Source organism: Myxine glutinosa, chromosome 4 (assembly GCF_964187855.1).
Source record: "Myxine glutinosa chromosome 4, kmMyxGlut1.1, whole genome shotgun sequence".
Lineage (NCBI taxonomy): Eukaryota > Metazoa > Chordata > Myxini > Myxiniformes > Myxinidae > Myxine > Myxine glutinosa.
The window spans coordinates 21,248,650-21,269,979 of NC_136264.1; the positions used below are offsets into that span (position 1 = coordinate 21,248,650).

Consider the following 21,330-nt stretch of genomic DNA (forward strand, 5'->3'; position numbering starts at 1 on the left):
ACAGGTTGCTTCTGACAATCCAGACTTGATCCGCTTAACAGAGACTTTCCTCCTTCAAGATGTCTCTGATTCCTTAATATCTCTTCCTGGTTACTCCCTCCTCTGGTATGATAGACCTGAGCCTCGTCCTGGTGGTGGGGTGGCTATCTTTATCAAAAACTCTCTTCCTCACTCTCCTTGCACTGCCCTCTCTCCTCCTCACCCCCAGGAGTACCTCTGGCTACGGCTTCCTCTCCGCTCCCACCTTTTGTTCATATGTGTTCTGTACCGTCCCCCAAACAGTGATGACTCCATTTACATTTCACTGTCTGACAACATGGACCAACTTCTATCCACTCATCCCAACTCTCTTTTCCTCATATGTGGTGACTTCAACTGTCATCATGCCACCTGGTTGGGTGTGGGTTCCTCTCTCACCAGTCATGGCACCTCAGCAAAGGGCTTCTGTGACTCACTGGGATTGACACAATCTGTCAATTTCCCGACCCGGATCTCAGCCAATGGAGTATCTTCTCTTCTAGACTTGGTTATGACAAACTTCCCTGCTAATGTCTGCTGCTCTTCTTCTGCTCCAATCGGTTTTTCTGATCATGTGCTTGTCAAAGTGGACATCTCTCTGGCCATTCTCAGAGAGCCTCCTCAGCGTCGACGAGACTGGCATTTCACTCAGGCCGACTGGGACGGTCTTCAAGCAGCCATCAATCGTCTGGATTGGTCTCCCATCTCCACTGCCTCTGACATCAATTCTTCCTGGGAATTCTTCCAAAGCAAACTGATCTCTCTCATGCACAGAGTTACCCCATCTCGTCTTCAGTAGTCTTACCCTTCCTCCCGTACATGGTACACTTAATCTTGTGGTGAAACAGTTGCCCTGAAACAACTTGCCTTTGCCTCTTGGAAGGCTAATCCAACTGAAGGCAATCTCAGTTCCTTCCACCAAGATCGGAACAAGTGTGTGTCTACCCTCAGGAGTGCCAGGAAGCACGATCTCTCCTCACTCAAGAATGAACTCTCAAACCTGTCTCCTTCCTCCAAATCCTGGTGGCGTCTGTTCAAATCCGTTTCTGGTGTTTGTTCCCCCTCCATCCCCTCCCTTACCTCAAATGGCCACACAGTTGACATCGCACGTGACAAAGCCGAATGCCTCAACTCTGTGTTTGCCTCAAAATCTTTAGTCCCAAACCCATCTCTCTCTGTTCCCACCTTTCCCAGTCGAACCAAACTGCTCCTGGACTCTGTGTCCTTCTCTCCTGACAAGGTGGAGGAGTTTTTGTCTAACCTCGACTCTGATTCTGCAACTGAACCAGATGGCATCAGCCCACGGGTCCTAAAATCCTGCCCTGCCTCTCTATCTCACCCCTCTCTCTGTTCTTTTCACCCTATCTTTTGCTCAAGGTCATCTGCCAGCATCCTGGAAATCAGCAAACATTACCGCTTTACACAAAAAGGTGCAAAAACAGATCCTTGCAACTACAGACCAATCAGCCTGCTCCCAATTATCAGCAAAGTCATGGAATCCATCATTGCTTCGGATATGAAATCTTTCCTCTTCTCCAATGGCTTGATCTCTGATCATCAATTTGGTTTCAGACCAGGTCACTCTACTCTGGACATGCTGCTTCTGCTGTCTCAGCAATGGATGGAGGTCCTCAATGCCAAACAGGAAATCAGAGCTGTCTCCTTTGACATATCACGTGCTTTCGATATGGTCTGGCACCCAGCTCTGCTCACCAAACTCTCCTCCTATGGTATCCATGGAAATGTCCATGCGTGGCTTGCGGACTTCCTCTCTGGTTGTAGTCAACGTGTGGCCCTGAATGGATTTCTCTCATCTCCCCTTCCTGTTCAGGCTGGAGTTCCCCAAGGCAGTGTGCTGGGCCCTGTGCTTTTTCTGGTCTTCATCAATGATCTCTCCGACTCTCTGGAAAATCCTCTCTATCTCTTTGCTGATGACTCCACTCTCTGCCGCTCCATTCCTCTTCCCTCAGATCGGCAGTCTGCAGCCTCCTCACTCTCTGAAGACTTGGTCAAAATCACAGACTGGCCAAACAAGTGGAACATGTCTTTCAATCCTGACAAATCTCACACTCTTACTATGTCTCTCTGAAAAGATCGACTGGACAACCCTCCCATCTACTTTCTCAACAATCCTCTCCAAGAAGTTCTGTCGCTCAAGCTTTTCGGTCTCACTATCTGCCATGATCTTTCTTGGGAAAACCACATTTCCAAGCTGGCCTCCAAAGCCAGTCGCCGACTGGGCATCCTCCGTCGTGCGAAGTCCTTCCTAGGCACACCTGAGCTCCTCACCACATACAAGGCTTTCATCCGCAGCTCAATGGAATACTGTTCTCCCCTATGGGCTGGTGCTCCTGCCTCACACCTAGCTCGGCTTCACGCTGTTGAAACCAAAGCTTTCAGAATCATTGGAATCTCCCGCGATGAAGCTATCTCTGAGGGCCTTTCACTCACTCACCGCAGGCAGGTAGGTGGTCTTTCTGTCTTCTAGTGACTCCTCTCCGGCCTTGCTCCCCCAGCTCTCTCTGTGCTCTGTCCCCCAAATATTCCTACAGGTCGCACAAGATCTGCCAGCAACCCTCTGATGGTTAAACTGCCGAAATCTCGGCTCTCTGCTCACCTTCACTCTTTCATTCCTCTTTTCTCCCGCCTCTTGAACAAACTCCCACAGTCCCTTCAATCCCACTCCTCCCTCCAGGTCTTTAAAACAGCTGTTCACCACCATCTCTTATCTTCCCCCATCCAAAACCTTGATCTTTTCTAGCCCCACTAATTCACCCCAGATCCACCTTGTTTGAAATTCCAACTTCTTTCCTGGAAGTCCTGGCAGTGTCCATATGTTTTATACCTCTCCCACCCCCCCTTCCCATGCCTCCCCCCCAAAGCCCTCTCCCTCCCACAGATCTCTCGATGTCTCCATGTCTCTCGGTCCCTGCTCTCAAATGTTGTGTTTGTGTCCTTCCCCCTCTCTCCCCATCTTGTCTACCGCTCCCGATGTTATTTGTTTTATGTGTCGGTTTGTCGGTTTGTCTTTCTGTGTGATTAATGTTCGCTCTTTCACGAGCCTCGATCTTGTATACAAAAAAAAACAAAGAATAAAAACACATGACTGATGACATCATAGTTTGCAAATATTCTCCACCATCGGAATGTAATCATGCGTTTCAAATGCCGTATCCGATCAGGTTAGCGGTTTCAGAGAAGTAGGTTTTCAAAGTTTTATTTTTTAATTCAACATGGCTGCCAAACCACGTGACCAATGACGTATTTTTTCGCAAACTTTTATCCTTATGGCTTGGGGATCATAGTTGTAAAATTTCGCATTGGTCTGTTCAGCAGTTCTGGAGAAGATGTTTGAGGTTGATGGTGTCATAGGCAATGTCAGCCAATGTAAGTCAAAATAAAAAAATAAAAAAATTGATGATGCTCTAAGTTACATTGGTATCAATAATGAGTTTAAGTTTTGTAGAGTTGTCGATGTGAGATGCCGAGATGAGGCATGCCTAGCTGTAGCAGGCCCTGCCATGTCTCGATGTATCCACCTCTGCGTGTGTGCGTGCGTGTGTGTGTGTGTGTGTGTGTGTGTGTGTGTGTGTGTGTGTGTGTGTGTGTGTGTGTGTGTGTGCCCGTGTGCCACACACATAGCACATGTGCAAAAGGCCTCGTTTAGCAGTCATATGTTATTTTGAAAGTCCTCCCATATTGGTGGTCATCATCAACTAAATAGCACATATTGACCATACATGGACGTAATCTGCAAAGTATTCGAATGAAAGAACATTTCAGGACAAAACGCAAGAATGTATCGGAAATGTATCGGTAATCTGATAATGCTGTAACCTCAGAAATATTTCGACCAATGGGTTGGATTGAACAATACCTGTTGTGAAAGCCATTGTTGCAGGTTGGCTATATTTGCCCTTGTAGGAGGAAGTTACAGTCACTGTGCAATTCTTTCCAGGAACAAGACGTGTAATATCAAGTTCTTTGCCGAACACAGTTCGGGAATTCATCGAGTATCTGTTTTGAGACCAGGTCACTTGATATCTGTAGCTGTTTTTGTTGGGATCGTTTGGAGCCGTCCATCTTACAGAAGCAAACATAACATCCTGTTCGACCACCGTGATATCCAAAGGAGGGGAAGGAGCTGGGAAATACAACATTATCATGTTAATGCAAACGTTTTAACTTTGGTATTGTTGTGGATTCATCAAGGAGCAAAAGTTTGGGACAGAATATCCAAGAAATATCGAGAGAAATTTGAATTCATGCTTTGATAACTGAAAGAAACCCAAGCCACATGTCAGTCATATTCATTGCTTACTGAGGAACACAATCAGTTCGAAACAACCACAGCAGAGTATATTATGAGATATATCATTCGAGAAGTGTCCACTTTAGCTTGCAAAATCGAAGATTCTCAAGTGTATTGGTTGGTCTGGCCTGTTGTTCTGTCTGTGTCAATTGCCTCCAGGTCGCAATTCCCCACCGACTTCACGAAACATAACCAACTGGTAGAGCAACGCAAAAGGTAGATGCCTCTTGTGACGTCCAAAGTTCAAAAGGTCAAATGTCAAGGTGACATAAAATCCTTAACTTTCATTCAATTTACTTGAGATCTGAACAGAATTTGCAGAGTGGGTAATTGAATGAGTTTGTTAATCAAAAGCTGGAGGTCTATTGTTTTTGAGATCCAAAGGACAAGGTGCAGGAACTGATTTTGCAAGTCGCCATCCAAGAATGATTGCTTGCATATTATTTGCAAACTCGAATATTTTTCAAATATATTGGTCGGTTGAGTTTGTTATTCTGTCTGTTTACTTGTCTGTGTTTTTGTCACTCACCTACAGGTCACAATTCTAAACCGATCGTCATGAAACTTCACCAAGATGCAGAGGTCGTCACAATTGAGAAGCCTATTGATTTTGAAGTCAAAGGTAATCTGGAGGTCAAATTTCCAAAATCGCCATTTTCCATCCGATTGACTTGTAAATTGAAAAACTTTTGCATGTTGTGTCAACATATTGGAAAACCAACTATTTTTGAGGTCAAAAGGACAAAGGACAACTCAAGGTCAAATTTCCAAAATCATAAATTTTCATTAGAAAAAAATCATCAAATTTCATCTGATTGACTTTTTTTTTTTTTTTTTTTTTTTTTTTTTTTGTATACAATATCGAGGCTCGTGAAAGAGCGAACATTAATCACACAGAAAGACAAACCGACACATAAAACATATAACATAGGGAGCGGTAGACAAGATGGGGAGAGAGGGGGAAGGACACAAACACAACATTTGAGAGCAGGGACCGAGAGACATGGAGACATGGAGAGATCTGAGAGAGGGCGAGGGCTTTGGGGGGGAATTACTTGACTTGAAAATTAAAAAGCAATTGCACAGTGCCTCACTGATTTGGGAAACAAACTATTTTAAGGTCAAAAGGTCAAAGGTCAACTCAGGGTCAAACTTCTAATGTCATCAATTTCATCTGAAAAATCATCAATTTTAGTCAAATTGACCCCGAGCATCAATTTTAATATTGATGAAATTGACAATTTGATGTATCCATGGCAACCTTTTTGGGGGGAGGGGTGGATTTTGCAAGTATCGTGCTCTGCATGAGGTCTTCTTGTTTGTTTGTCTTCTTTGATTTGTTTTGATTTGTATTTTTTGAATTGGTTGAAACTGTCTCAAAAAGTTAAAGACCACTTTGTGTGTTTCTGTCACCAAACTAATCAACATCAATGTCGTGTATCTGTTTTGTAATTACCTGTTTGCACAGCAATGGTGGAAGGAATGCTTTCGGTGCCATTACACTGGGAAGAGATGGACACAGCATAGGTTGAACCAGGTGAAAGTCCTGTGATTGTCAGTTCCTTGTTCGTTGTGGTGTGGGTTTGAGTTTTGTTTCCAGAAGAGAACAAAGACACAAAACTGATGAACGTGTTGTTTTCGTCTTTCGGTACAATCCAGCTGATGGTGACGAATGTCATGTTCGATGAGGTTACTCTAAGATCGGCAGGAATGCAGGCATCTGTGAAGATAAACACAAAAACACGTGATGAGTGTGGATTCACAAATACATACGGAAGGTACATTTGAAACGGATGTAGATGTTTTCACCCCTGTCTCTTTATCTGTCTGTCTGTCTGCCTTTGAACAGGATATCTCAAAAAGTTAAAAACAGATTCGGAAGAAACTGGGTGGACAGGTTGGGTGTGTCACAAGGAAGATTTAATTCAATTTTGGTGAAGATCCAAATCTGGATGCAGATCCGATCATTTTTTTTGAATCTCCACCATTGCGTGTCGAGCTAAAATTAATTTCGCAAATTATCTCAAGAGGCTATGGACGGATTTGGACGAAACTTGGTGGACTGGTTGGGTGTATGACAAGGACGAATCTTTGTGATCTTGATGAAGATGTGAATATGGATTCGGACACGAGATTTATTTAATTTTTTCAGTGATTCTTCACCATTGAGCGATCGGACGTAAAGCGATAAATAACATGATATTTTAAAAAGTTATGGACGAGTTTCGACTGAACTTAGTAGACGAGTTGGTTCGGTGACAAGAACAAGCCGATTAGACTTTGGTTCAGGTCCGAATCCAGATCCGGCCTATCAATGGGATACAAAACACAAACTGTTCAGCCTGGCGGAGGGAGGTACACGCTCAACCGAGGACCATTCTAGTTCAGATAATGTTTCACACTGAACGCATGCCTCAACTCTCTTTCATTCTCTCATTAACAACACCCTCAGCTCCCCTTCTCTGAAGAGGAAAATTGTGTTGAGAATATTCTTGTTATATCTCTCCTTTGGTTGTGGACATTTGGTGCTGTGCTTGTAATCAGACGTTGGGAATGCTACAAGAAAGGGACAATTGTGGGTTGTGATGCAGGGTTCCGTTGACTTGCACTTTGATTGGTTTGTTCATCCTTGAACTTCTTAACTTCAGGTGTTCAATAGGATACTTTAGCTTTTGATTTTTTTACTTCCCCTTTTGCATTTGCATCGTTTTCAAAATGTAATTGAGAATGTAAATGTTGTGTCTACCACATCAACTGCACTGGATTAAACGACTGTCTTATCTTTAACATAAATTTACAAATGGAACCTGCTCAGTTATTGTTCTGGTTTTCCAAAGTCATTTCTAAATTTAAGGTTCTGGGAACCATCCTGTCGGTCACTTTTAGCAATCTATTTTCTGATGTTATCACATCAACATTTTGAGGTTAAATGAGGAACAGAAATGGAGTAAATTCAAACCCCAAAAAATTGAATAAAATACTACAATAAAGATCAACGAAGAATACTGCACATCATAAAATCTGTGAATAATATTGAGTATTTCCCTCATCAAAATCAATGGGTGGGGCATTTCCAACAATGGCATAAAATCAAAATTCTACCTTGTGACGATAAAGTGACGTTGAAGCGTCTTGTCCTGTAATGGGAACTCTTATGATAGAATACCCGCATCGTGTTGGAGGGAGATACAATTGTACGACCAACGTCTGAATAACGGCACATGGTGATGTCTCCCTGAGATGTCTGATTGTATCCGACAGCAAGCCAGCTCCCGTAACACCGTGATGATGATGATGAATAATAATAATAATAATGCAGATCCACCACGGTCAGTAACACAACGTGTCCAAGAGGAGCTTCGATGTCCCAAACACAGTCCATGTTGGAATAAATGTATTGAGGATATCCAGGAGATGAGAGCCAGCCTTCTGCTCGCACTTGTCCACCACAGGGCACTGGAGAAAAAAATAAAAGAGAGGTTAAATTTTTACAACTCAATGCATTCAACTTCAATCTGTATAATTGAACAGAACTGTATTATCAAATATCTATCCTTCATGTAGACCTCAGCTTTTCTACAGCTTAGCAATAGAGATGAAGGTTGTGTTCTATAAATACAGGTCTTTTGAAATGAAGTTTTCCACCTACAAATTGCTTGACGTGCATGCGTGCACAGAAACCCTGAGTAACGATGCAAATCAGGGCGGCTCTCTCCCTTCCATACCTTTGACTCCCAGATAAGGACTAAAGAATGAAACTGACAACAAAACTTTTAAAGAAGCTGCAAGTACTTGTGAATGTACCTGCGAGAAAGGGATGCACCTCAATCTCGACAACAAAACAGTTGGAGAACTTCCTGATCAACTCGTCCAAAGAGTTGATATGTTAAGTCTGTATTGCAAAAACTCCCGGCGATGTGCACCTGTGAAAGGCCAGAGATTGTGCTGCGTTCTAACCAAACCTTCGGGCTTCTTAACACAGATGGGAAGGTCATATCTGTGGCATGTCGAGTTATAGGTTAGGTTAAAATTTGAACAATTATTCTCAACCACGTTTGGGAGGAGGGGTGAGATGGTGTTGAGGGAAGGGGAGGGGAGGTTGGGAGTGGGAGTCAATGGGTTGTGAGTGCCGTAATAAATATATGTATATTTTGTTCCGGGGCCACAAGATAAACCAGAACTGTGAACAGTGATGATAGGCTTCCAGGCAAAATGGCCGCCATATCACGTGACTGATGATCATTTTCAATAAATTCTCCTCATGGGTAGTCAATCATATCTGTAAATTTTGGTTTATTTCAGTTAAGTGGTTCTGGAGACAGATTTCCTTTTTTCCCCTTAAATCCAAGAGGGCCACAATATCACGTGACTGATGACGTCATAGTCTACAAATATTTTTTCCCACATCAGTAGTTCATCATATGTATGACATTTTGCATTGCCCGGGACTCACATTCCCCGGGTTCTCAAAACCGTGAAGAGGTACTCCAGAAAGGATTTTTTTTAGCTTAAATTCAAGATGGCGGCCAAACCACATGACTGATGACATCATAGTTTGCAAATATTCTCCACCATCGGAATGTAAATATGCGTTTCAAATTCCGTATCCGATCAGGTCAGCGGTTTCAGAGAAGTAGGTTTTCAAAGTTTTATTTTTTAATTCAACATGGCCGCCAAACCACGTGACCAATGACGTATTTTTTCGTTAACTTTTATTGGAATCTCCAATATGTGTAATCGTAATCTTATTATTGGAATCTCCCGCGATGAAGCTATCTCTGAGGGCCTTTCACTCACTCACCGTATGCAGGTAGGTGGTCTTTCTGTCTTCTACCGACTCCTCTCCGGCCTTGCACCCCCAGCTCTCTCTGTGCTCTGTCCCCCAAATATTCCTACAGGTCGCACAAGATCTGCCAGCAACCCTCTGATGGTTAAACTGCCGAAATCTCGGCTCTCTGCTCACCTTCACTCTTTCATTCCTCTTTTCTCCCGCCTCTGGAACAAACTCCCTCACTCCCTTCAATCCCACTCCTCCCTCCAGGTCTTTAAAACAGCTGTTCACCACCATCTCTTATCTTCCCCCATCCAAAACCTTGATCTTTTCTACCCCCGCTAATTCACCCCAGATCCACCTTGTTTGAAATTCCAACTTCTTTCCTGGAAGTCCTGGCAGTGTCCATATGTTTTATACCTCTCCCACCGCCCCCTTCCCATGCCCCCCCCCCCAAAGCCCTCGCCCTCTCTCAGATCTCTCGATGTCTCCATGTCTCTCGGTCCCTGCTCTCAAATGTTGTGTTTGTGTCCTTCCCCCTCTCTCCCCATCTTGTCTACCGCTCCCGATGTTATATGTTTTATGTGTCGGTTTGTCTTTCTGTGTGATTAATGTTCGCTCTTTCACGAGCCTCGATCTTGTATACAAAAAAAAAAAAAAAAAAAAAATCCTTATGCCTTGGGGATCATATTTGTAAAATTTCGCATTGGTCTGTGCAGCAGTTCTGGAGAAGATGTTTGAGGTTGATGATGTCAGAGGCAATGTCAGCCAATGTAAGTCAAAATTTAAAAAAAAACTAAATTGATGATGCTCTAAGTTACATTGGTATCTATAATGAGTTAAAGTTTCGTAGAGTTGTCGATGTGAGATGCCGAGATGAGGCATGCCTAGCTGTAGCAGGCTTCTCAGAATCGTCTTCACAAAATGTGTGAGAATAATAATAATCCTTACGAGAACAAAAGGCTTCAGGTGGGAATCTCACTGGAAGCAAAATTACACTCGATTTTTGCATCTATTGGTGAAAGGAGAAGTGTCCGTTGTGTGTGTGTGTGTGTGTGTGTGTGTGTGTGTGTGTGTGTGTGTGTGTGTGTGTGTGTGTGTGTGTGTGTGTGTGTGTGTGTGTGTGTGTGCCACACACACAGCACATGTGCAAAAGGCCTCGTTTAGCAGTCATATGTCATTTTGAAAGTCCTCCCATATTGGCGGTCATCATCAACTAAATAGCACATATTGACCAGACATGGACGTAATCTGCAAAGTATTCGAATGAAAGAACATTTCAGGACAAAACGCAAGAATGTATCTGAAAAGTATCGGGTATCTGATAATGCTGTAACCTCAGAAATATTTCGACGAATGAGTTAGATTGAACAATACCTGTTGTGAAAGCCACTGTTGCAGGTTGGCTATATTTGCCGTTGTAAGAGGAAGTTACAGTCGCTGTGTAATTCTTTCCAGGAACAAGACGTGTAATATCAAGTTCTGTGCCGTACACAGTTCGGGAATTCATCGAGTATCTGTTTTGAGACCAGGTCACTTGATATCTGTAGCTGTTTTTGTTGGGATCGTTTGGAGCCGTCCATCTTACAGAAGCAAACATAACATCCTGTTCGACCACCGTGATATCCAATGGAGGGGAAGGAGCTGGGAAATACAACATTATCATGTTAATGCAAACGTTTTTGCTTTGGTATTGTTGTGGATTCATCAAGGAGCAAAGGTTTGGGACAGAATATCCAAGAAATATCGAGAGAAATTTGGCTTCATGCTTTGATAACTGAAAGAAACCCAAGCCACATGTCAGTCATATTCATTGCTTACTGAGGAACACAGAATCAGTTTGAAACAACCACAGCAGAGTATATTATGAGATATATCATTCGAGAAGTGTCCACTTTTGCTTGCAAAATCGAATATTCTCAAGTTTATTGGTTGGTGTGGCCTGTTGTTCTGTCTGTGCGTCAATTGCCTCCAGGTTGCAATTCCCCACCGACTTCACGAAACATAACCAACTGGAAGAGCAACTCAAAAGGTAGATGCCTCTTGTGACGTCCAAATTTCAAAAGGTCAAATGTCAAGGTGACATAAAATCCTTAACTTTCATTCAATTTGCTTGAGATCTGAACAGAATTTGCAGAGTGGGTAATTGAATGAGTTTGTTAATCAAAAGCTGGAGGTCTATTGTTTTTGAGATCCAAAGGACAAGGTGCAGGAACTGATTTTGCAAGTCGCCATCCAAGAATGATTGCTTGTATATTAATTGCAAACTCGAATATTTTTCAAATATATTGGTCGGTTGAGTTTGTTATTCTGTCTGCTTATTTTTCTGTGTTTTTGTCACTCACCTACAGGTCACAATTCTAAACCGATCGTCATGAAACTTCACCAAGATGCAGAGGTCGTCACAATTGAGAAGCCTTTTGATTTTGAGGTCAAAGGTAATCTGGAGGTCAAATTTCCAAAATCGCCATTTTCCATCCGATTGACTTGTAAATTGAAAAACTTTTGCATGTTGAGTCAACATATTGGAAAACCAACTATTTTTGAGGTCAAAAGGACAAAGGACAACTCAAGGTCAAATTTCCAAAATCATAAATTTCATCAGAAAAAAATCATCAAATTTCATCTGATTGACTTGAAAATTAAACAGCAATTGCACAGAGCCTCACTGAATTGGGAAACAAACTATTTTAAGGTCAAAAGATCAAAGGTCAACTCAGGGTCAAGCTTCTAATGTCATCAATTTCATCTGAAAAATCATCAATTTTAGTCCAATTGACCCCGAGCTTAGATCAACATCGTCAATTTTAATATTGATGAAATTGACAATTTGATGTATCCATGGCAACCTTTTTGGGGGGAGGGGTGGATTTTGCAAGTATCGTGCTCTGCATGAGGTCTTCTTGTTTGTTTATCTTCTTTGATTTGTTTTGATTTGTGTTCTTTGAATTGGTTGAATTTGTATCAAAAAGTTAAAGACCACTTTGTGTGTTTCTGTCACCAAACTAATCAACATCAATGTCGTGTATCTGTTTTGTAATTACCTGTTTGCACAGCAATGGTGGAAGGAATGCTTTCGGTGCCATTACACTGGGAAGAGATGGACACAGCATAGGTCGATCCAGGTGAAAGTCCTGTGATTGTCAGTTCCTTGTTCGTTGTGGTGTGGGTTTGAGTTTTGTTTCCAGAAGAGAACAAAGACACAAAACTGATGAACGTGTTGTTTTCGTCTTTCGGTACAATCCAGCTGATGGTGACGAATGTCATGTTGGATGAGGTTACTCTAAGATCGGCAGGAATGCAGGCATCTGTGAAGATAAACACAAAAACACGTGATGAGTGTGGATTCACAAATACATACGGAAGGTACATTTGAAACGGATGTATATGTTTTCACCCCTGTATCTTTGTCTGTCTGTCTGCCTTTGAACAGGATATCTCAAAAAGTTAAAAACAGATTCGGAAGAAACTTGGTGGACAGGTTGGGCGTGTCACAAGGAAGATTTAATTCAATTTTGGTGAAGACCCAAATCTGGATGCAGATCCGATCTTTTTTTTTGAATCTCCACCATTGCGTGTCGAGCTAAAATTAATTTCGCAAATTATCTCAAGAGGTTATGGACGGATTTGGACGAAACTTGGTGGACTGGTTGGGTGTGTGACAAGGACGAATCTTTGTGATCTTGATGAAGATGTGAATATGGATTCGGACACGAGATTTATTTAATTTTTTCAGTGATTCTTCACCATTGAGCGATCGGATATAAAGCGATAATATTTTTAAAAGTTATGGACGAGTTATGACTAAAATTGGAAGACGAGTTGGTTCGGTGACAAGAACAAGCCGATTGGACTTTGGTTCAGGTCCGAATCCAGATCAGGCCTTTCAATGGGATACAAAACATAAACTGTTCAGCCTGGCGGAGGGATGTACACGCTCAACCGAGTACCATTCTAGTTCAGATAATGTTTCACACTGAACGCACGCCTCAACTCTCTTTCATTCTCTCATTAACAACACCCTCCACTCCCCTTCTATGAAGAGGAAAATTGTGTTGAGAATATTCTTGTTATATCTCTCCTTTGGTTGTGGACATTTGGTGCTGTACTTGTAATCAGACGTTGGGAATGCTACAAGAAAGGGACAATTGTGGGTTGTGATGCAGAGTTCCGTTGACTTGCACTTTGATTGGTTTGTTCATCCTTGAACTTCTTAACTTCAGGTGTTCAATAGGATACTTTAGCTTTTGATTTTTTTCACTTCCCCTTTAGCATTTGCATCGTTTTCAAAATGTAATTGAGAATGTAAATGTTGTGTCTACCACATTAACTGCACTGGATTAAACGACTGTCTTATCTTTAACATAAATTTACAAATGGAACCTGCTCAGTTATTGTTCTGGTTTTCCAAAGTCATTTCTAAATTTAAGGTTCTGGGAACCATCCTGTCGGTCACTTTTAGCAATCTATTTTCTGATGTTATCACATCAACATTTTGAGGTTAAATGAGGAACAGAAATTTCGTAAATTCACCCCCAAAATTTGAAGAAAATACTGCAATAAAGATCAAAGAAGAATACTGTACATTATAAAATCTGTGAATAACATTGAGTTTTTCCCTCATCAAAATCAATGGGTGGGGCATTTCCAACAATGGCATAAAATCAAAGTTCTACCTTGTGATGATAAAGTGACGTTGAAGCGTCTTGTCCTGTAATGGGAACTCTTATGATAAAATACCCGCATCGTGTTGGAAGGAGATACAATTGTTCGTCCAACGTCTGAATAACGGCACATGGTGATGTCTCCCTGAGATGTCTGATTGTATCCGACAGCAAGCCAGCTCCCGTAACACCGTGATGATGATGAATAATAATAACAATGCAGATCCACCACGGTCAGTAACACAACGTGTCCAAGAGGAGCTTCGATGTCCCAAACACAGTCCATGTTAGAATAGATGTATTGAGGATATCCAGGAGATGAGAGCCAGCCTTCTGCTCGCACTTGTCCACCACAGGGCACTGGAGAAAAAAACAAAAGAGGGGTTAAATTTTTACAACTCAATGCATTCAACTTCAATCTGTATAATTGAACAGAACTGTATTATCAAATATCTATCCTTCATGTGAAACTCAGCTTTTCTCCAGGTTAGCAATATAGATGAAGGTTGTGTTCTATAAATACAGGTCTTTTGAAATGAAGTTTTGCACCTACAAATTGCTTGACGTGCATGCGTACACAGAAACCCTGAGTAACGATGCAAATCAGGGCGGCTCTCTCCCTCCCACACCTTTGCCTCCCAGATAAGGACTAAAGAATTAAACTGACAACTAAACTTTTAAAGAAACTGCAAGTACTTGTAAATGTACCTACGAGAAAGGGGTGCACCTCAATCTCTACAACAAAACAGTTGGAGAACTTCCTGATCAACTCGTCCAAAGAGTTGATATGTTAAGTCTGTATTGCAAAAACTCCCGGCGATGTGCACCTGTGAAAGGCCAGAGATTGTGCTGCGTTCTAACCAAACCTTCGGGCTTCTTAACACAGATGGGAAGGTCATATCTGTGGCATGTCGAGTTAAAATTAAAATTTTTAATTTTAATAAAATTAAAGGTTAAAATTTTAACAATTATTCTCAACCACGTTTGGGAGGAGGGGTGAGAAGGGGTTGAGGGAAGGGGAAGGGAGGTTGGGAGTGGGAGTCAATGGGTTGTGAGTGCCGTAATAAATATATGTATATTTTGTTCCGGGGCCACAATATAAACCAGAACTGCGAGCAGTGATGATGGGCTTCCAGGCAAAATGGCCGCCATATCACGTGACTGATGATCATTTTAAATAAATTCTCCTATAAATCATATCTGTAAATTTTGGTTTGTATCAGTTAAGTGGTTCTGGAGACAGATTTCCTTTTTTTCCCCTTAAATCCAAGATGGCCACAATATCACGTGACGGATGACGTCATAGTCTGCAAATATTTTTTCCCGCATCAGTAGTTGATCATATGTATGACATTTTGCATTGCCCGGGACTCGCATTCCCCGGGTTCTCAAAACCGTGAAGAGGTACTCCAGAAAGGATTTTTTTTGGCTTAAATTCAAGATGGCGGCCAATTCAAGATGGCGGATGGCGGCCAATGCACGGTTTTTCGAAGCTGTTCCATGATCTTCACGCACGCTCGAAGTTAAGTAATTGTCACATTTGTATTTTTGTCGAAACTGTATTTATCTTACGTGTGTGTACCTTTTGCGTGTCCCTCGGAGATTTATCGGTGTTAATCTTTCATACCTGTAAAAAATAGTCGAGTATTTCGTGCCACGCGGCCTAGTTGTTGAAGCTTCCGACCTTGAGGCCTTGTTCTCTCCGGGCATCCAAAGCGGTTATTTTTTATATCGTGTGTTTGTCAAATTTCAACTCGTTATTTTATCGTCCATGCGTTATTGTTTGTTTATAGTTAGTTTTGGTTTGAATTTCCTGTAACTCGTAATTAATTAATCGTGTTCTGCTCCTCGTGTGCGGCCTTGTACCGCCGTCGGTGTTTGTTAACTTAAGTCCCCTACATCGTGTTTTGCTTGGCTCTTAGTTTTTTCCCTTCTACCCCGAACATAATACTCTTTGTCTGACGTTTTAAATCCCCCCCCACCCCCAAAAAAATAAAAATAAACCAAAAACATTTATTTTCCTTTCTCCACGTGTGCTGTTGTCTCATCCTGTACTTTCTGTCCAGTTGTGCTGTTCGCCCCGCCCCCATTATCTCCTTGCCATCCACATTTTGCCCTGTTCATGTGACTCGTGGTGGTCCCTCTCGACCCTCCCCCCATTGGTATTTTGTGCATATAAGATTGTTCACGGTTCTGTTTCAATATTATTTAAATATGTTTAACCTTTCCCTTTCAGTGTTTTATTCAGTGGTATATTACAACACGCTGTTTTTCTTCCTATTGAAAAGGCTTTTCTCAATTTCCTCTCCAACTCATTCCACTTCAAAAAAAAGAAATTCAATCTCTTATACGTCTCCCTCACTACATGGTCTAAATTCACATTCATTCCATCCCTCCTCCATTGTTCTTAATCGGATTGCTGACTTGAAAATCACAACAAACCCAATTTGTTATCAATGTTCGTCTTTCATTAATCATCCACTTTCTAAACTCCCCTCTTGCCCCTCCCCTCCAAATCCGCCCCCCCCTTGCACCTACACTCCTAAACTCCCCCCTTGCCCCTCCACTCCTGAACTTCCCCCTTGCCCCTCCCCTCCAAATCCCCCCTTGCCCCTCCACTCCTGAACTCACCCCTTGCCCTTCCCCTCCTAAACTCCCCCCTTGCCCCTCCCCTCCAAATCCCCCCCTTGCCCCTACACTCCTAAACTCCCCCCTTGCCCCTCCACTCCTGAACTCACCCCTTGCCCCTCCCCTCCAAATCCCCCCTTGCCCCTCCACTCCTGAACTCACCCCTTGCCCTTCCCCTCCTAAACTCCCCCCTTGCCCCTCCCCTCCAAATCCCCCCTTGCCCCTACACTCCTAAACTCCGCCCTTGCCCCTCCCCTCCTAAACTCCCCCCTTGCCCCTCCCCTCCTAAACTCCCCCCCCAAACCCTCCCAATCAAATCTCCCCCCACACCATTCCTCTCCAATTCTCCCTCCTCCCCCCTCCTCCTCAAAGCTGCCTCCTCCCCACTTCGTCTCCCTTCTATCTCATACCTCCACCCCCCCCAACCTTCTACTTTCCTCTGCCCCCCCCCCTCAAACAACCCCTCACTGTGCCTCATCCCTTCACCATCAAACCTTTCATCCTCCTCATCCTTCCCTTTCTTGGAACTCTTCTGTAATCTCTGACACACTATCAACTGCTCTCCCTACCTCCCCCTCTCATCCTTCATCTTACCCTACTCCTCCCCTCCCCTGTCCTGTACCCGATGCTCCCCCTCTCTCTTCATTAACGGAATGGACCTCAAACATCCGGGGCCTTCGCTCAAACCTGACTGATCTCTCCATACAGGTTGCTTCTGACAATCCAGACTTGATCCGCTTAACAGAGACTTTCCTCCTTCAAGATGTCTCTGATTCCTTAATATCTCTTCCTGGTTACTCCCTCCTCTGGTATGATAGACCTGAGCCTCGTCCTGGTGGTGGGGTGGCTATCTTTATCAAAAACTCTCTTCCTCACTCTCCTTGCACTGCCCTCTCTCCTCCTCACCCCCAGGAGTACCTCTGGCTACGGCTTCCTCTCCGCTCCCACCTTTTGTTCATATGTGTTCTGTACCGTCCCCCAAACAGTGATGACTCCATTTACATTTCACTGTCTGACAACATGGACCAAATTCTATCCACTCATCCCAACTCTCTTTTCCTCATATGTGGTGACTTCAACTGTCATCATGCCACCTGTTTGGGTGTGGGTTCCTCTCTCACCAGTCATGGCACCTCAGCAAAGGGCTTCTGTGACTCACTGGGATTGACACAATCTGTCAATTTCCCGACCCGGATCTCAGCCAATGGAGTATCTTCTCTTCTAGACTTGGTTATGCAAACTTCCCTGCTAATGTCTGCTGCTCTTCTTCTGCTCCAATCGGTTTTTCTGATCATGTGCTTGTCAAAGTGGACATCTCTCTGGCCATTCTCAGAGAGCCTACTCAGCGTCGACGAGACTGGCATTTCACTCAGGCCGACTGGGACGGTCTTCAAGCAGCCATCAATCGTCTGGATTGGTCTCCCATCTCCACTGCCTCTGACATCAATTCTTCCTGGGAATTCTTCCAAAGCAAACTGATCTCTCTCATGCACAGATTTACCCCATCTCGTCTTCAGTTGTCTTACCCTTCCTCCCGTCCATGGTACACTTAATCTTGTGGTGAGACAGTTGCCCTGAAACAACTTGCCTTTGCCTCTTGGAAGGCTAATCCAACTGAAGGCAATCTCAGTTCCTTCCACCAAGCTCGGAACAAGTGTGTGTCTACCCTCAGGAGTGCCAGGAAGCACGATCTCTCCTCACTCAAGAATGAACTCTCAAACCTGTCTCCTTCCTCCAAATCCTGGTGGCGTCTGTTCAAATCCGTTTCTGGTGTTTGTTCCCCCTCCATCCCCTCCCTTACCTCAAATGGCCACACAGTTGACATCGCATGTGACAAAGCCGAATGCCTCAACTCTGTGTTTGCCTCAAAATCTTTAGTCCCAAACCCATCTCTCTCTGTTCCCACCTTTCCCAGTCGAACCAAACTGCTCCTGGACTCTGTGTCCTTCTCTCCTGACAAGGTGGAGGAGTTTTTGTCTAACCTCGACTCTGATTCTGCAACTGAACCAGATGGCATCAGCCCACGGGTCCTAAAATCCTGCTCTGCCGCTCTATCTCACCCCTCTCTCTGTTCTTTTCACCCTATCTTTTGCTCAAGGTCATCTGCCAGCATCCTGGAAATCAGCAAACATTACCGCTTTACACAAAAAGGTGCAAAAACAGATCCTTGCAACTACAGACCAATCAGCCTGCTCCCAATTATCAGCAAAGTCATGGAATCCATCATTGCTTCGGATATGAAATCTTTCCTCTTCTCCAATGGCTTGATCTCTGATCATCAATTTGGTTTCAGACCAGGTCACTCTACTCTGGACATGCTGCTTCTGCTGTCTCAGCAATGAATGGAGGTCCTCAATGCCAAACAGGAAATCAGAGCTGTCTCCTTTGACATATCACGTGCTTTCGATATGGTCTGGCACCCAGCTCTGCTCACCAAACTCTCCTCCTATGGTATCCATGGAAATGTCCATGCGTGGCTTGCGGACTTCCTCTCTGGTCGTAGTCAACGTGTGGCCCTGAATGGATTTCTCTCATCTCCCCTTCCTGTTCAGGCTGGAGTTCCCCAAGGCAGTGTGCTGGGGCCTGTGCTTTTTCTGGTCTTTATCAATGATCTCTCCGACTCTCTGGAAAATCCTCTCTATCTCTTTGCTGATGACTCCACTCTCTGCCGCTCCATTCCTCTTCCCTCAGATCGGCAGTCTGCAGCCTCCTCACTCTCTGAAGACTTGGTCAAAATCACAGACTGGCCAAACAAGTGGAACATGTCTTTCAATCCTGACAAATCTCACACTCTTACTATGTCTCTCCGAAAAGATCGACTGGACAACCCTCCCATCTACTTTCTCAACAATCCTCTCCAAGAAGTTCTGTCGCTCAAGCTTTTCGGTCTCACTATCTGCCATGATCTTTCTTGGGAAAACCACATTTCCAAGCTGGCCTCCAAAGCCAGTCGCCGACTGGGCATCCTCCGTCGTGCGAAGTCCTTCCTAGGCACACCTGAGCTCCTCACCACATACAAGGCTTTCATCCGCAGCTCAATGGAATACTGTTCTCCCCTATGGGCTGGTGCTCCTGCCTCCTCACACCTAGCTCGGCTTCACGCTGTTGAAACCAAAGCTTTCAGAATCATTGGAATCTCCCGCGATGAAGCTATCTCTGAGGGCCTTTCACTCACTCACCGCAGGCAGGTAGGTGGTCTTTCTGTCTTCTAGCGACTCCTCTCCGGCCTTGCTCCCCCAGCTCTCTCTGTGCTCTGTCCCCCAAATATTCCGACAGGTCGCACAAGATCTGCCAGCAACCCTCTGATGGTTAAACTGCCGAAATCTCGGCTCTCTGCTCACCTTCACTCTTTCATTCCTCTTTTCTCCCGCCTCTTGAACAAACTCCCACAGTCCCTTCAATCCCACTCCTCCCTCCAGGTCTTTAAAACAGCTGTTCACCACCATCTCTTATCTTCCCCCATCCAAAACCTTGATCTTCTCTAGCCCCACTAATTCACCCCAGATCCACCTTGTTTGAAATTCCAACTTCTTTCCTGGAAGTCCTGGCAGTGTCCATATGTTTTATATCTCTCCCACCCCCCCTTCCCATGCCTCCCCCCCAAAGCCCTCTCCCTCCCACAGATCTCTCGATGTCTCCATGTCTCTCGGTCCCTGCTCTCAAATGTTGTGTTTGTGTCCTTCCCCCTCTCTCCCCATCTTGTCTACCGCTCCCGATGTTATTTGTTTTATGTGTCGGTTTGTCGGTTTGTCTTTCTGTGTGATTAATGTTCGCTCTTTCACGAGCCTCGATCTTGTATACAAAAAAAAACAAAAAATAAAAACACATGACTGATGACATCATAGTTTGCAAATATTCTCCACCATCAGAATGTAATCATGCGTTTCAAATTCCGTATCCGATCAGGTTAGCGGTTTCAGAGAAGTAGGTTTTCAAAGTTTTATTTTTTAATTCAACATGGCTGCCAAACCACGTGACCAATGACGTATTTTTTCGCAAACTTTTATCCTTATGGCTTGGGGATCAAAGTTGTAAAATTTCGCATTGGTCTGTTCAGCAGTTCTGGAGAAGATGTTTGAGGTTGATGATGTCATAGGCAATGTCAGCCAATGTAAGTCAAAATTAAAAAAAAAAAATTGATGATGCTCTAAGTTACATTGGTATCAATAATGAGTTTAAGTTTTGTAGAGTTGTCGATGTGAGATGCCGAGATGAGGCATGCCTAGCTGTAGCAGGCCCTGCCATGTCTCGATGTATCCACCTCTGCGTGTGTGTGTGTGTGTGTGTGTGTGCGTGCGTGTGTGTGTGTGTGTGTGTGTGTGTGTGTGTGTGTGTGTGTGTGCCCGTGTGCCACACACATAGCACATGTGCAAAAGGCCTCGTTTAGCAGTCATATGTCATTTTGAAAGTCCTCCCATATTGGCGGTCATCATCAACTAAATAGCACATATTGACCAGACATGGACGTAATCTGCAAAGTATTCGAATGAAAGAACATTTCAGGACAAAACGCAAGAATGTATCGGAAATGTATCGGGAATCTGATAATGCTGTAACCTCAGAAATATTTCGACCAATGGGTTAGATTGAACATTACCTGTTGTGAAAGCCATTGTTGCAGGTTGGCTATATTTGCCGTTGTAGGAGGAAGTTACAGTCACTGTGTAATTCTTTCCAGGAACAAGACGTGTAATATCAAGTTCTGTGCCATACACAGTTCGGGAATTCATCGAGTATCTGTTTTGAGACCAGGTCACTTGATATCTGTAGCTGTTTTTGTTGGGATCGTTTGGAGCCGTCCATCTTACAGAAGCAAACATAACATCCTGTTCGACCACCGTGATATTCAATGGAGGGGAAGGAGCTGGGAAATACAACATTATCATGTTAATGCAAACGTTTTTACTTTGGTATTGTTGTGGATTCATCAAGGAGCA

The 21,330-nt window shown here is 43.7% G+C and overlaps 2 protein-coding genes across 2 annotated transcripts in view; both read right to left on the minus strand.

Annotated features, from left to right (window-relative positions):
- The window catches only part of LOC137425810 (cubilin homolog), a 15,481-nt gene extending 7,484 nt beyond the window's left edge, over positions 1-7,997 (minus strand). The window contains exons 1-2 of the mRNA XM_078775084.1: positions 7,976-7,997; positions 7,433-7,786 (exon numbers count right to left, since the gene is read on the minus strand). Coding sequence (XP_078631210.1) covers positions 7,433-7,786; positions 7,976-7,997 — 376 coding nt within the window. The remainder of the gene's footprint in view (positions 1-7,432; positions 7,787-7,975) is intronic.
- The window catches only part of LOC137424489 (cubilin-like), a 425,110-nt gene that overhangs the window by 374,551 nt on the left and 29,229 nt on the right, over positions 1-21,330 (minus strand). The window lies entirely within an intron of this gene.